Raw genomic sequence first — 16,526 nt, forward strand, 5'->3', positions numbered from 1 at the left:
ACTGGTTTGTGACTTGGCACTTTATGCACAGGTAGTTCTGTACTTCACAGCTACTCTCAGCTTAAAAAGTAGTTCTATGAAAGAGTAGCGCGATTATGCGCCCAACGCAGGCTGTGTTGTAGTGCTTTTTTCCATGACTTGCATTTATGCTATTCAACGTGGCTAAAAGACATTGACGTTCACAACACCGACAACAATAGCTCTCAGATTTACGAGCCCTATTGGCTTTGCCAATGCTAATTTCTTTTTGTTGTAGCACTCAGTAAGAGTACATGAATTTGCAGGCCGTCTCCTTCATGTGCTTATTCCACCCCACTTCACTGTGTTGCTCTCTCTTACCTGTGTGCTTTTGTTCCCTTCTGTATTGGTGCTTGTCCCCTCTTCCTGTTGGCCACCCTCCTGTCCTCAATTTATAGGTCTCGCCTGAGCCAACACATGTGCTGGGCTGGCGAAACATTTAGTGAGTGGGCTTTAAAAAGCAGACCACATCTTTTTGGTTGGCCTAAGGCTTGTGTTTACTCGCGCAGCCACCATCTGCCTTTCCTATATGTTCCTCATTAAGCGCATCGCTCAAAGCTTCCTTTGAGGGCACCCTTAAAGCGCACGCACCATATCAGCATTGCTTATTCACTCATGCACGGCGTGTGCCTAAAAATATTATTAGCCTATTGACTCCTGCACAGCTTTTATTTTGTGTCTGGTTTTAAATATTTTAATTAACTATTTATATGGCTTGGCGGGCACCCTTACAGCGCGTGCACCAAAACAGCATTAGTTATTGACTCCTTTTATCGGCTTTTATTTTGCGTATAGTCTAAAATATCCTTGTCCCTTCCCAACTCCCCTGTTGCTCCGCGGATCTCTCTTACTTTCTTTTTTCATCTTTTTTTTCTCTTTTTTCTTTCATGGAGGACCTGCCAGCAGCACCTTGTTACCACACCGCTTCGTTTGCCAATAAAGCTCATTTGTGTACATTTTTATATATTTTTTTAATTTTCCTCTCCCAGATTGATGTTCACCATCTTGGAACGGTACTTGTTTTAAAAAAATGGCTGCCGCAATGTCATGGCGCATAACTCCCATGGGTGATCATGAATGTGCGTGTATATTCAAACGCTGGGGCCGCTGCAGCATCATGACGCATGTATGTGTTCGTTTACATCATTGATTTGGAGCCGTCTTCTTTATTTTGTCAGTGTAGTACAGCACCATCAAAAGGCTTTAACAGAGTCAGAAGACCGGCTGAACACCTTTTAAAGGCGAGATCAGTTGCCTTTGCCAAATTGCCGTGCTTGCTAATCAGAGGTCTGCAGTTTTAGATGTTTGATGGTTTAGCTTTCACTTTTTAGTGGAGGATGGTTTCCTTACACACCTCTATTTACTGTGTTCTTCATGGCAGTGTCAGGAAGGGGGCAACAACATTGGTGTAGAAATCAGACTCCTCCAGTCTGTGTTTGTGAGACCTGGGCAAGTTCTAACTTGCTCTGGTAATAAGAGTCGTAGAAGCGATGCGACCCCTTCGAGGCTTATCTTCAGTCCTTCCTAATGAGTGCCAGTCTTGCCAGATCGTACAGTTAGATCATTGTGCCTACAAAATTATGAACTGACGACTTTTGTTTGCAAGTTCCTCCAAAGATTTGACAAAAGGACAGTGCATCCGACATTTAACATTTAGAGTTGGTGGTAGGTGTGTGCACAGGTTACATAGTTTCCTGAGGAACCAACAGGCCTTAGAAAAGACATTCCCGCCTCTCCCTCAGGACTAAAGTGATCTCTTTTAAACCAGTCAATTAGTTTGTGTTATGTCTCTTTTCCGATTCATCAAATGAATGTCATCGTTTCGAATCCGACAGCCCAATCTTGCCTCGGGTCGATGTTTCACTGAACATTAAGAGTTGCCGTTACTGCCGAGCACGAGCGCGCTACATAGGTACATGCCATATTTATTAACTGGCAACATTAGGAGTGCTTAGCAATAGTTTAACGACAAGTTTTATTCAAGCGGATATTGTAAATCCTGTTGATCTACGCCATGGGTACTCACAAACTTTAATGCCTTTTTTTGCCTAGCAATACATGGAATAAGACCACTCTTCATCAAGAATAAAATCACCAAACGCATTCAACAAAGGAACCTCCGCTCTAAAGGAGCATCTCGCCTCAAAATCCCACCATACAAGAAAAAAAAAACATGGGTGGCACACCCTTCTCTGTTCAAGCAGCCAAACTATGGAACTCTTTAACCCCCAACATAAGATCTAACGACAACCACCTTATCCTATCTTCAGAAAATGACTCAATGTTTGGCTCTTCCCCACATAAGCACCATACGCAAACAGAAATTTACAGCATATCCCTCTGTATATAAGCATTTGTTTTCACTATCAATCAATCAATCAATGGCATTTATAGAGCGCACTACTTACCCGTAGGGTCTCAATGTGTATGTATGTACCTATCTTTGTGTATTACTTTGTATAAACATGTAAAATAATTATATTGTTCAGAGAGAAAAAAATAATAATAAATAAATAAAAATCATCTTTGGTCTACATGTACATACTTCCATTGTGCATCTATGTACCTTCCCTGTACTTGGATCTGTGTGTCTGTTACTTTTCTCCTGAAAAAGCATATCCAATGCACTAACCTATTTCTCATCCTGTGCCTCTATCAATATCTTTAATCTACATATACTTACTTCCTTTATGTATCTATATACTTTCAATGTACTTATGGATCTATATATTTATCATTTTCTTCTAATTTAGCATTTTCAATGCACTACCCTATTTCTCAGCCTATACTTCGCTCAATATGTCTTCTAGCCCAACCTTCTGACTCATCTCAAACTTCTTTCTACTACTCTTTCCAATGCATTACCCTATCTCTCATCCTATACATCTATCAATATATCCTCTACATCCACTCTCTCATTTATCCCAAACCCCATACCACCACTATGATCGCCAAAATAACCCTTTCTAGACTCTCTCCTACTCTACCCCTCCTTGCATCATCTGACACCCCTTTTTACTATACCGATCCCTAAAACAAACCTTTCTAAACTTTTCCCTCTGACTCCTCCCCTCCAAAACTCATTTTTTACTCATCCAAAAGCCTCCTCCTACTGCTAAGACCTAAAAAGAAATTTTGTTTAAAATCCTTCACTCTTTTATCCCTCCACTATCCTTTTCAATCAAAATTAACAGCCTAACATTTTCACTGTACTATACTAATTTTCAACACTAATCCTTTATGGGTTCCGGAGTGGCGTGCTTCTCGCCAGAAAAGCGCTTCAAAATCGATCAGGGGTAACAAGTGCTATATGAATGCAAATTTACTTCCTCTTTTATCCCTCCGCTATCCTTCTCACTCCAGGTAACAGACTAATATCCACCACTGAAATTACTTCATATTTCACCATATGAATTCACCACTAATCCTTTATAGGCTTCCTGAATAGCGTGTGTCAACGAGCGCTAAATGAATACAAAATCTTTGAAATCCTCCATCCTTCTGCTATCAATCCAAATCCAAATAACTGTCTAACCTATCCACCACTTAAAATGTACTTGCATGTTTCACTATACTAATTTAACACTAATCCTCTGTGGGTCCTGAGTAGCGAGCTACTCGCCGAAAAAGCGCTTCAACGCCTCGTCAGGGGTAGTAAGCGCTATATAAATGCAATTACAATGCAATGTTTACAGTTTTTTTTTTTTTTACTTGTGAAGACATGATTGTTGGTGCTTGTGTCCTGCAGGCGCAGACTGAGTTGACCACAACTCCAGAGTTGGGCTTTCATGATCTAAGAAATCCCCAGATTCTTCACCTGGTGCTAGTCCAGGAAGAGCCTCTTTTATTGTTCTCCTGATTGACTGTTGGTCCGTCTTGGCCTAATATTATCTGCTGATGCTTCTGCTTTGTTTTGCAGGGAGACCTATGCAGCATCACCATACATGAGTTCCAGTCATTTGGAGGCCAAAGCATTGCTTGCTGGGGTTGAAAGTACGAAAGGAGAAGCAGCTGTTCGTACAGTTTACAGTCAAGACACCCAGGAGTTTGACAGCACTCGTTCCTCTGCCATTGATGACACTGTTGTAAGATATTTGAATGACCGCCCTGCTATTGATGCCCTGCAGTGTTCGGACCATGTTCTTAAAGAAAGCAGTCCAGACAGAACTGAGGGTTTGCCAGCTGCGATCTTGTCCCAAGTCCATAGTACTGACCAAAAACAACATTTTTCCCATACACCAGAGAGTGGGCAGAAAAACCTGCACATGTCAGAAATGTCCCAGTCTTCTGTAAGCAGCACAAGCTCCCACCGTCTGGAAATCTTGAGACGGCGACAGCCTGATGCCAAACTTGAGAAGCTAAAGGAGCGGATCCGTAAGCAGTGGGAGCACACAGAAGGAGCAGGAGGCAGGGATGTGCACACTGAGCAGCCAATCTTGGTCAACAATACAGAATCTGCAGGGACCAATGCCAAAGTCCGGAAAGTGGCAGTGGGACCGCCAGCTCCAGCTTACAAAGGTGCGTGTACAATAAATTGGATAAAACGCCATAACGGGTGCTTTACACAAAGTGTTACTTTGCCAGTGTTGCTTGGGGTCTGGAAATAGTGGAAGAAACAAAATATCACTGCTCCAATGTAGAGGTTGGAGGAGGCAGGGGGTGTTTGTTCTGAGGCTCACACCCAAAGTAATTTTAGGAGAAGCCTTACCGAAGCATACAGCTAAACTAATGTGATGGTTATAGACAGTTGTTAATTTGAGCCAGAGGTTGCCGGTGGGCCTACTGGCACTTATTTTACCTCCAAAAGTCTTTCATCCAGAGGAAGAAAGATAACAACGCAAAGGGGGCAGCAGGAGAAAAACTGTTACAAAAGGAGAAAGCTAAAAGAACCTGCAAGAGTGAGATAAACAGGCAAGGAGTGTGTTAGTGGATTAAAGAGGCATGATTTGGAATCAAGGCTATGCAGTATTGGTATACTGCACTCCGACTTTCAAGAGTTCTGGATGCAGACTTCTGAGCAAAAACTTAGGCCCAGGCAGTTATCCTTTTACAAATGAAGCACTGGTTGTTAATCAGATTAAGTTCTGAAAGGAAATTAGTACTTTAATATCCGAGGAAGACAACGACATAAGTACCCACACCCTCAGTGTATAGCGGTCCCCTCTATCAGGTGCCTTCATCAGGTCTCTGCCACCTGAATTTTTCCTCCTGTTTGAGAGAATCATACAACACTAACATTCTCATTTCGGAGAACTTCACATTACCTTTCCACCATCAACTCCACAAATCAATCTCCAATAAGTTGCTACTGCAACACAAGTACGTAATTTGTTAATTTAGTGTGCACCATTAGTAATTATAATGATGATAATAACATAGTAAATTAAAATTGAAATTAATATAAGAGTACTTTTCATTGGTTATTGCAAGTCTTTCTCTCCTCCAAACCCTTCTCTCAATTGGTTGAGGCCTGGACAATTAAAAGGCAGGGGAAGGCATTGTGTTTTATTTTTTTTTCAAACTGAATAAAATAACTAACACTGGGTAGAATTAGCATTAAGACTAAAATACCATATTTATCAAAATTACAACTCAATTGATTTCTAAAAAATGTTCGAGGAAGAAGAGAAAATCCTACCACGACGCAGCAGTGTGTTAGTCTGTTTCTGCACGTGAACTTATGATTTCATGAGGTTTTGTTTTCTTTGTGTTTTTTTTTCTAACTTCAGGTTTACTGACCTTTTGCTAGATTTCTCTAGTTCCATGTTTCTTCTTGTTGTGCCTATTTTTTTTCTCTCTGCTTTGATAGATTTCCCGTCTGAAGAGGCAGATTTTATTTCAGACGGCGACTTATGTTTTACCCACACTATTGTTTCTATCTCCCTTTGTTATGTGTGAGAAAATGCCTCATTTTGCACGATTAGCCCCCCACTTTTTGCCTGGTTTGATGTGGTTTCAGTTGTAGTGCACAGGGTCCCTGCCAACCAGGCCCCAGGTGGCAGTGCTTATTCCCTAAAAACAAATCCCACATTTATACTTCTGCCACCTGTAAGCCACTAGTAAATGGTACCCTGGGTAACTAGGGCCTGGGGGCTGAAGAGGGTCCCCTGGGACACCCCCCCACAAGCCTCTGCCCTTGCGGATTGCATTCCCATGTGAGGGGAAAAAAAAGAAAGTCACCATGGCACCCTGTCCGAGTGCCATGCCAGCTAACACTGCCTGAAGGTATAGGTAAGTCACCCCACTAGCAGACCTCACATCCCTAAGGCAGGGTGCACTATACCACAGGCTAGGGCATATATCTGAGCAGATATGCCCTGCAATATTGGCGTCCATTTCTTAATATTGTAACTGCTAGTGTAGACATAGAGAGTACATGGGCTGGAAACTCGACAACCCGGGCTCCATGGCACTATGATGACTTTACTGAACACAGGAGTGTTTGGTACTGTTCTACTACTTTCAATAAGTCCACACTGATGCCAGTGTGAGATTTATTGTATCATGTACCCAGAGGGCACCTACCAACCCGGGTGTGGTCTCTGACCAGCTGTAGGCAGCCAGGCACCACCAGCCATGTTTCTGGACCCATGGGTAGAGAGCCCCTGTTTCCTGGGACCAGAAACAATGCATATCCTGAGTAGAGGTGCCTGAAGAGGGAAGCTTCAAAGGCCTGCCACATTTGTAACGTGACCCATAGCCTCTGTCGCTAGCAGCAGATGGCAGCCTCTGGTTTACACTTTAGGTGGGAAAACCGGCAGGAAAAGCTCAAAAGAATAGGTGTGCCCACCACTACCAACCCTACCCCTAAGGTGAAGGAGGCAAGGTGAAGCACAACTTTCAGCCCTGCCATCTTGAAGATGAGGGAGGGTGGCATAGTCACCTTATGTAAGGTGCCCTTTAGTCCTACCTACTACTCCCCTAAAACGACTCCAAAATGTATTATTTAGGTGTCTTCCCAAGACCTGGAATTAGATCTGCGACTACTTACGAAGAAAGAAGACACCCTGCAGCAGAAGACTGAAGATGACTGTCTTGTCCCCAGCCCTACTGGCCTAGCTCCAGCTTCAACGATTCTGCGACCTGTCTTGCAGCCAGCAACCTCTGACATCCCTGAGAGGACTGCTGCCTTCAACAAAGACTCCAGTCTCCTGAGGACAGCCGACCTGTCCAAAAGAAACCAACAGCATAGACTCTGGATCCAGGCAAATCTGTTACTCATGCCCACTCTGTACCCGACACCCACGGCCGAGTCAGAGTGACCCAACTGCCCAGTGAAGTCTCCTCAACAACCAGGACTCCGAATCTAGCATTGGCTGACCTCTCCTGACCCCCACGACGGCACCTGCAGAGGGAAACTGAAGGGCCCCCCGCACCACGACCGGCCCAGTAAGAAGATTTCCGACGTCCCCCGCAGCCTTGAGCTTTGGTGAGCTCGGCCAGTGGTGCTCCTATGACACCCAACACCTCAACTTACCTGTGCTGCTGCTGATGTTGTGACTGGACCCTCTGGTTCAATGCCTGCAGCCTGTTTCCAAAAAGAAGAAACTCCATAGGATTACTTTAGTGCCCGATAGTGTGTTTACACCCGGCTGCCCCTGTGCTGCTGGTGGTGTATGTTTGGTGCTGCGTTGTCTCACCCACGTGCTGGTCCTAACGCAAAAAAGTTGGCCCCTACAACCGATCCACTTAACTACAAGCAGTATGGCTCCAAGGTCTCCAAGACTCCATTGAAATGCATTGGGCCGAACTCCGATTTTAACCTCTGCACTAGATCGCCCCTGTGCTGCTGGCGGTGCTGTGTTGGTACTTACCTGATCCCTGCCCACTGCTGACTTTAGTCCAGAAGACTGGAACTGTATGTTGCGTACTTACCTTATTAACCGCAAAACTGTTCTCCCCATAGGATAACATTGAGCTGTTCTGAAAATATTCTGTGTGGATTTTTCAAAGTGCGAAGTATTCGTAATTAAAAAAGTACTTGCCTTACTGCGAAGAACCTTGGTCGTAAAATAAAGTACAAACTAAGTATATCTTTCTAAAACTGGTCTGGATCTCCATTTTGAGCTGTGTGTCCATTACTGGTCACTGTTGTGCAATAAATGTTTTACACTCTTCTGTGTTAGGTCTAAGGCTGCTCGCCCACACTACCACTAATAGATCACTTTGTGTTTTTTACATTGAGCCTTGTACACTTTTCTGGAACCCCTGAACTCTATGTACGGTATTACCACCTAGTGACAATGTCATAAACAGAGCCAGCTTCCTACATTATGTAAACTTTGTATATGCCATGACCTGCTATTTTTATGACATTGAATAACTTTCTGTAGTCTGACTTTATCAAATGGGCCTGAAATTTGAGTTGCAGACCATTGTGAATGGGTATTTTCTATGATAGGTGTACTTGTCTGCTTCAGTGAGTTGTGGGAGACTGGTCTTGGTGTTTTAGCTGGTGAGACCGGATGGCTGTGCCAAATGACTTCGACTTCTTCTAATGTAGTACTGATTACCTACTACTCAGAAGGCGTTAGATTGCTGTTTGGTTCTGTCATATAAAATTAAAGCTACGTATGGGCTGTTATGTTTGTCTGCAGTGCCTGTATTATGAGTATACTTTATCACTTTAGATGCTGTATTAAAAAGGTAATTTCTATCAGACAACTCCATGTGTACTACCAGGCTTCTGATGGTCCTGGGAAGAGGCGCACTGCCTAGGATGATTGGGTATAGTGGAGGAACAACAAGGCTATCCTGGTATGTTTAGGAGTTGGGAAGGAATAGATTTACTTTTGCCTGTATAGTGATTACGGGCCAGTTACTTTATAGAAAAGAAACGGCTGCACACTGATAATGTGCTACTCTTAGGCATAGGATGACTTTGCCATTGGGTGGATTTGCAGTCCCCTTTTTAAAATCCTTAAGTGTGCAGAACTCTTTGTCTTTATTATTTAGATATAATAACATTTGTTCTTAATTCAAACCCATCAGTGAGTCTCCAGACTTTCATCACGATGTGTGGCACGTGTTATCTGAGCACTCATGAATATTAAGAGCAGGTTTGATACTATGACACCCGTCTTCAAGGCATTTTTTTTGAGGTGGCAAAAATACTGCAATTTGTTTCTCAACAAACATGCTTGTCCTGGAAGTTCATCTAGGCCTGGGTGACCCTGACAGCAGTTTGTGATGACTATCAACTTGTGGCGTTAGCTGTAGAAGTGTTAGGACTGGAGGGACTGCCTTGCCTCTTAACCCTTTATAAATAGGAGTTTTTGCACATTAATTTGTTAAACATTGGAATACTCTCCATCATCTTGTTATCTAGGTGCTAAAACAGATTGCTTTTCTTTCCAAACAAATTGGTAGCCATTTACTCAAGTGTGTCTGTAACCACATCCTCCTTATGACGTTGCGTTGTAAGGCTCAGAATTGGGGAACAATTATAAAGTGCAGGCTTCCTCAAAACTTCTCCAGATTGGGCCTGTGGTGAATGACCTTAAAATGTCTACCCAGGTCTGAAACAAAAGGCACTATTTTGTGTTATCACACCATGTATAGTGTAGTATTGACTGTACAAACAACCATTGTTAACCCAGCCTTGAACAGTAAAAGAAGGCAAGTGCACTTCTACTCTTAGTGACCCTTAAACAACATTGTAATTTCTGACACTGATGACACATTTGACCTAGGACCAACAATTTTCAGTTTAGGATGGAAAATCGACCTTTTGACACATATTTTGGGGGAAAGTGCTCCCCACAGACGGACACAATCAAATTGTTGCCCTTTCTCCCAACCCCATTATAAATGTGCATTTATATTAACTATGAAGACTAAGACTTGGATAAAATGTGACCAGTGATTCAGATGTGGGGACAAACTAAAACGCAACCTCTGACCCAGATAGCATGTGGGATGACTGCATAGCGGAATATCTTTATGAAGTACAACCACAACCCTTGCTACCAAATTGGCATTGTCATATTCAAAAACAGTTACTCCATATAAAAGACAGATGTTTTAAAACTTCTCTTGCTGGAAGCCAAATTTATAGTGAGATCACGTTGACCAATATTAAATTATTTTACAGAACTCACCAAGACCGTAGCCTGGCAATAATGCAGTGCAGCGACCGAGATCACTATCAAATGTTTATTGAAAACATACTGTAATGATCAGCAAGACTATATACCTATGCGAAATAAAGGTGTAAAGTGACCTGACTCTCTAAGAGTACCAACATTTCGACTCTGGTTTAAGACTGTATCATTTAACTGTTGTTCGTTTGAGATTTACTCATGGGCACTTTAGTCAGCTAAGTGGTAGAAGAAAATGTGATCCTAGAGCTTGTTGAAGAATGTCACTGGTGCCTAATGAGCACAGTCCAGGTAGATAAGTTATTCAGAGGTTAAAGAGAAGTTACCAGCAATACCTTCAGACATCCAAATAACCAAATGAAACACAGCAACCAAAGTACTTACGACACCGGATGAGGGCACCAGGCTGTTAGAGTTGCAGTGTCTCTTGTTTGGTGAGGCTACAATTACCTTTTGTCGTATAGTTCCTACTTTCTCAGCAAGACTGTACATTTAGGCAAAGTAAGCTTCAAGACAATGAGGGATTGAGTTCACTCATACCATCAGAATATGTTAATTCCTGGCTAGCTCAGTGCGCCATCTGGGCCCCTAAACTGACTGTGCACCGGATGGTGTCTGCAACCTCGGAACATGACCACCCTAATTCCCACAAGGAAATCGTGGAAACTTATTCTACCCTTTCTTTAGTAACTCAGTTTGCCCAAAGGGAGACAAAAAGAAGTGTAAAAATTGGCATTTCAGACATTTGTTGAAGCAATTGCACTCTTGCGTAAAATGTGTCCTTCAATGATGAATAGAATGGATTAAAACAATGTTACCCAGAACTGTCTCCGAACGGACAACAACAAACAGCGACATTTCGCGCAGTGTACAAAGTCCTTGTACAGAATATTCTATGGCCAGATAATATCCCTACGAAGAAATGTAATTCCAAGCAAGCCATTTCTGAGTAACAGCTCTGAGGTATTGTCTTGTGGGCTGGAACAGGGTTAATCAGACAGATATGAATGAATGAATACGCTCTTTTATAGCGCATGGCTACCCTGATGCATCCCAGCGCTGTTAGACCAGAGGACAACGTGAAAACACTCAGTGAAAGATATGTCTTCAGACGCTTCCTGAAGGCCAGGTGGTTAATTTCAAGCCTGATGTTATCTGGGAGTTTGTTCCAGCACTTGGCTGCTTGGAAGGAGATCTGGCGGCTGCCCGTGCGAGCACGATTTACCCTTGGTACTACCAGCAAATTACGCTGATTAGATCTCAGCGATCTAAGGGACTGGTATCGACGGAACAAGGGCTGAAGAATAGTAGGGCCGATATTGAAGATGGACTTATGCGCCATGCAAAGAGATTTAAACAATATCCTTTCCTGAATCGGCAGCCAGTGGAGGGACCGAAGTGAGGCCCTCGCCGAGCTATGTCTGGGTACCTTCATGAGAAGCCAGGCTGCGCAATTCTGCACGGTTTACAGTATTTGAATAGAGCCTGCTGGGGCCTCATGGTAGATAGCATTTGCATAGTCCAGCCGCGAAAGAATCAATGACTGGACCAGCAAGCGTCTGGCCTCAAAAGGAAGAAGGCTCAGAACCTTCCTAAGAACCCTCCGCAGTCCATAACAGGTCGCCGCAACCTTCTTAGCCTGGACTTGAAATCCTAAGGAGGAATCAAGCCACACCCCCAAGCTCTTCATCTGATTCTTTGGGGTGGGGGGAGGGCGCAGGCAGTTAGGCCACCATGGGTCAAGGTTGATGGGGGCTTTGTAGCCCAGGAGCATGATGTCAGTTTTGGCCCCATTTAGTTTTAGGAAGGAGGTCATCCACTCCAAGACTTTGGTGAGACATGGGGTCAAGTTGTTAATCCCCTGGTCTATAGCGTCATCCCTCGCTAGGGAGACGACCAACTGTGATATTAGTCTTAGACAATGCAGTAAAAAGGTGTTTACAAATCTTTTTAGCAGCAGTCCAGGATCAAGATACTGCAATGTAGTTTTTTTTCTTCTTAATACAGGGCTGTAGATTTGGATTGAGAAAATTCTATAAGATGGATGGGCTAGTTAGAGAGTGTCTTTTTATATTGGACAGATTAAATTCACAAAAACGTTCAGAATATTTGTGATTTAAGTGTTATAGGCTCCCACATATGCAACAGGGAATTATTTGAATACTTATGACTTCAATAACAATCTCATGATGCCGATCCAGTGCTACTAGTAACCATTTCTTTAGCATCAAAGGATCTTCGTTCAAGTCTTAAAAGCTTGAATAACTTGCCGCTGCATTTGGGGACACAAACACCTTTTAGCGTAGTTTTCTTCCATGGAAACAGCATCATAGAACGTCTTTGTCCAGGAGTTTATATTTAGTCTATGAAATGGAAGCCTAAGAGAGGCCTAATTGTTTTCTGAACATTCACAATACCACTTCAGATTATCCTTTTAGAACTGCATAGCAACATTCAAATGCAGGGCAGATCCCTTTAAGAAGTGAACATGATGTCAAAAAAATGTAGCCTGATGGGCTTACATTGAAACTGAGAGAACAAGCATTTTCAATGCAATAGGTCTCGCATTTGCGAGAGTTTGAGCTATTGGCATTGTAAATGGCAATGCCTTTTATTTATGTTTTGAAAACCTAAAAGGTGTGCATAAACAAGCACTTTGTACTTATAGTCACTGCTTATGTGAAGCAAGGCTGGCAGTAACTAGGCCTCTTTTACTGCCAGCCTTGCTACTCAAAAGCAAGGACTACAAGTACAAAGTGCGTTTATGCACCACTTGCAGGTTTGCAAAACTCCTAGATAAAAGACATTGTCATTTACAATGGCAATGTGAGACCAATTTCATTGCAAATGCTTATTAGAAAACGTACCTAGGGCCAGGAGCTGACGCAACAGCCAAAATGCCCGAGGAATGCAGAAGGAAGTGCTTTTGGTTTTACTCCTGTTTTAACACTATACAAGTCACAAAACTCAGAACCAGGAGTTTTGTCACACTGCATCATTTCATTTTTGCAGTGGTTAATATGAAATGTGAGCATTTGATATAAATAATGTGCCCCAAAAATCTGTTTGTGCCCGACTGGCCATTAGCCGCCTACTCTGATAAAAGGCCTAGCTAACACAAAACATAGAAGGCAAATATCCATCGTCAAAGACAACAAGCCCTACCAATTTATCCGAAATGAAGGACACCAATAGGATTCTCCAACGGATTGTATCCAAATAAGCAGAACATGACAAGTGTAAGCCGCCAATAAGTTTATGGTTGAATAGGTTATTCCCAACACGCTCATCTTTCATCATTTTTCTGTCTCCTTTTACTTTGAGAGAAAAAAAAGTACAAGCATTGGCATTGCCAATAGGTCTCGCCTTTGGGACTTTATAAGTGTTTAGCCATGATGTTGTTGCACAAGGATATTGTGCTGCATAACTTAATACTTATAAGGTCCCGAATGCGAGACCTATTTGCTATGCCAATGCTTGTTAGAGAGGCTCGACTGCAAACTGCAACAGGTGCGTTTTATGTATCTGAAAGAGACACGGTAGTGATAGATTCCTTACCTTAGAATATCCCCAGGCGTCAGACTGGATCAGGTAATTTTTGCGTAGCAGTACCCCTGCGCGTCGGTAGGCGTTGTCTGCGGTTCCGCGTCCGTCGTTGGCGCCGTGATGACGTCGTCGGAGTACTTTAACGCCGCCTCCGCGTGCTGACGTCAGTTCTTTTTTCCGCGCCAGCAGCGCAGATCCGGAAAAAGTGGTACCTTAGTCACTTTTTGACTAAATCTTTTTTGATCTTTTGATCATCCCTTTTTCGAGTCTTCGACTCCGATCGGTGCCGATAGGGATACCTGGTTTCAAGCCCTGTGAAGATTGCGACCGACTGATGTCGGTCACGGATCCTCACTGTCGGTGTCTCCACTGTCTCGGCGTCGACCACGACGACAAGACCTGCCTCGACTGCCGGGCTCTTACTTCGAAAGCTAGACGGGAGCGGTCCCGTAAGCGACTCGAACTCCGGCAGTTGGCCCCTCGCCGGGAGAGGTCCCGGTCCGGACGGAGGTCGAGTGACCGGTCGCGGGAGCGGAGCCATCATAGCTCCGGGAGTCGACATCACTCCTCAGGGTCGAAGTCGTCAGGTAAGCACATGAAGTCGAATAGACGTCATCGCTCTTCCGACTCCCCCCGACGCTCGCGCGACACGGCCGGGTGGGATGGGGTGTTCAGGTGGCACCACCCACGCGGCTCCATCGGAGTCGCAGGCATCGCGTCCGGCCTCATACCCTGCGGTCCCTGGGCCTAACGCGACGCCGGGGGAGATCGAGCGGTTCCTCATGGCCATGAGGTCCCTTCTTCCCCCGACGGGTTCCGCGGCGCCTTCGGGCCCAGCGGTCCCGTCTGGGGCTTCGGCCCCGACGCCGTCGGGTGCTTCGGCTCCGACACCGCCGGCGCCTGCGGGCCCGGCGCCTTCAGGCTCTGCTGGATCCGGTTCCGGATCCAGGTCGTCGCGGGTGGACTTAATGACCTCCCCGGAGCCGACCCCACAGGTGTCACCCCCGGTGCCGTCCTCGGGCGGCGCCGTCCCCGACGCCTCCCTCAACCCGGTTCCGGCGCCGATTCAGACGCCGTTCGGTGAGTTCACTTTCCATGAACCGGCCCCATCCTTTGCTGACCCTGAGTACCAGGTGATGGGTGATGAGGAGGATTGGGAGGGGTCTGAGGACCCTCTGGTACGTGAATGCCAGTCTTATGAGGACTGGGCAGGTGAACTTGGGGAAGCCAGTGGTTTAGACACTTCGCCTGACACTGGTTTTGTCTCCCCTCCTAGCGTGGCTACGGAGGAGGGGGCAACCTATAGTGTGGTGTTGATGAGGGCAGCCAAGGCCTTGGGCCTTGAGCTCCCCGTCGCGGCCGTGAGGACTAACCTCCTCACCGAGGTCCTTAAGCCGCAGTCCTGCTCAGCCGAGCCTCTGCTGCCGTTTAACGAGGCCTTAACTGACGTTCTTTTGGGCACTTGGTCCAAGCCCGCTACGGGTTCGCCCGTAAATAGGAACATGGCCAGACGCCACCGCCCGGCCCCGGGTGACCCATGTTTCCTGTCCACCCACCCCACCCCTGAGAGCCTGATCATCCAGGCCTCCAATTCCCAGACCGCATTCCCGTCGGCTTCGCCGGACAGTGAATCCAAGAGGTATGAGCAGTATGGCAAAAAGATCTTCTCCTCCCTTAGTCTGGGACTGCGGGCTTCCAACACTGCATGCCTCTTGGGTCGCTACACCCATTCTCGTGGGATACGGTCGCGGAAGTGCTGCCAGAGTGTCCGTTGGAGGTACGGGCCAAACTCGTCCAAGCCCTTGTGGAAGGTCGGGATGCATCCAGATATTCGATCCGGTGTGGACTGGATACCACCGACTCACTGGGTAGAGCGATGGCAACGACGGTGGCGGTCAGACGCCACGCCTGGTTGAGGTCAGCCAATTTCTCGGCCGATGTCCAGAACACACTGATGGACATGCCGTTCGATGGCCGTCGCCTTTTTGGCGACAAGGCAGACCATGTGCTTGAGCGTTTTAAGGACTCCAGGGCCACGGCCAAGTCCTTGGGCCTCTCGGCCCCACGCCAGCAATCAGCTGCCTTTCACTCCTTTCGTGGCCACGCAAGGGGTGAACCCACACGTGCTGCCAGCCACGCTCTGCAGGGTAATACCCAACGTGGTGGCGGCTGTGAAAACCGACGTGGCGGAGGTCAGGGACAACGGTGAGGTCAGTCCACACCTTCCCCCGCAGCATCCGCCTCAAAACCCTCCTAGTCCGTGCTTTCAGGCCCATGTGACGCCAGTGGGTGGCAGGGTTCGCCATCACCCCCTCCACTGGCGCACTGTCACGTCGGACAGGTGGGTGCTGCAGATCGTCCGAAGGGGCTACTCCCTCCCCTTCGAAGTGACTCCTCCAGCCATGCCACCGCAGAACCACCGTGTATCGGGGATCATTTGCGACTTCTGCAGGAGGAAGTTACGGCCCTCTTGGCTAAGGGGGCCATCGAGCGCGTTCCTGGGCCAGAAGTAGGGTGTGGTTGCTACTCCCACTACTTTCTGGTACCCAAGAAGGGCAAAGGGGGCCTACGCCCTATCTTGGACCTACGGAACGTCAACGGCTTCCTCCGGAAGGAGAAGTTCAAGATGCTGACACTGGCTCAGGTCTTAGCTGCCCTAGACTCAGGAGACTGGATGGTAGCGTTGGGCTTGCAGGACGCTTATTTCCACATCCCCGTCCTGCCAGCCCACCGGCGCTACCTGCGGTTCACGGTTGGCCACGAGCACTTTCATTACACCGTGCTCCCCTTCGGCCTTATCAGCGCCCCACGGGTGTTCACAAAGGTGATGCCGGTGGTCGCAGCTCATCTGCGCAGGTTAGG

At 46.0% G+C, this 16,526-nt stretch overlaps 1 protein-coding gene across 2 annotated transcripts in view; it reads left to right on the forward strand.

Moving 5' to 3' along the window:
- Positions 1-16,526, forward strand: part of CEP350 (centrosomal protein 350) — a 1,459,870-nt gene that overhangs the window by 93,658 nt on the left and 1,349,686 nt on the right. For both annotated transcript variants that reach the window (XM_086955422.1, XM_086955428.1), the window contains exon 6: positions 3,938-4,536. In XM_086955422.1, the coding sequence (XP_086811548.1) occupies positions 3,938-4,536 (599 nt within the window). The remainder of the gene's footprint in view (positions 1-3,937; positions 4,537-16,526) is intronic.

Source organism: Lissotriton vulgaris, chromosome 1_1, assembly GCF_964263255.1.
Source record: "Lissotriton vulgaris chromosome 1_1, aLisVul1.2, whole genome shotgun sequence".
Taxonomy (NCBI): domain Eukaryota; kingdom Metazoa; phylum Chordata; class Amphibia; order Caudata; family Salamandridae; genus Lissotriton; species Lissotriton vulgaris.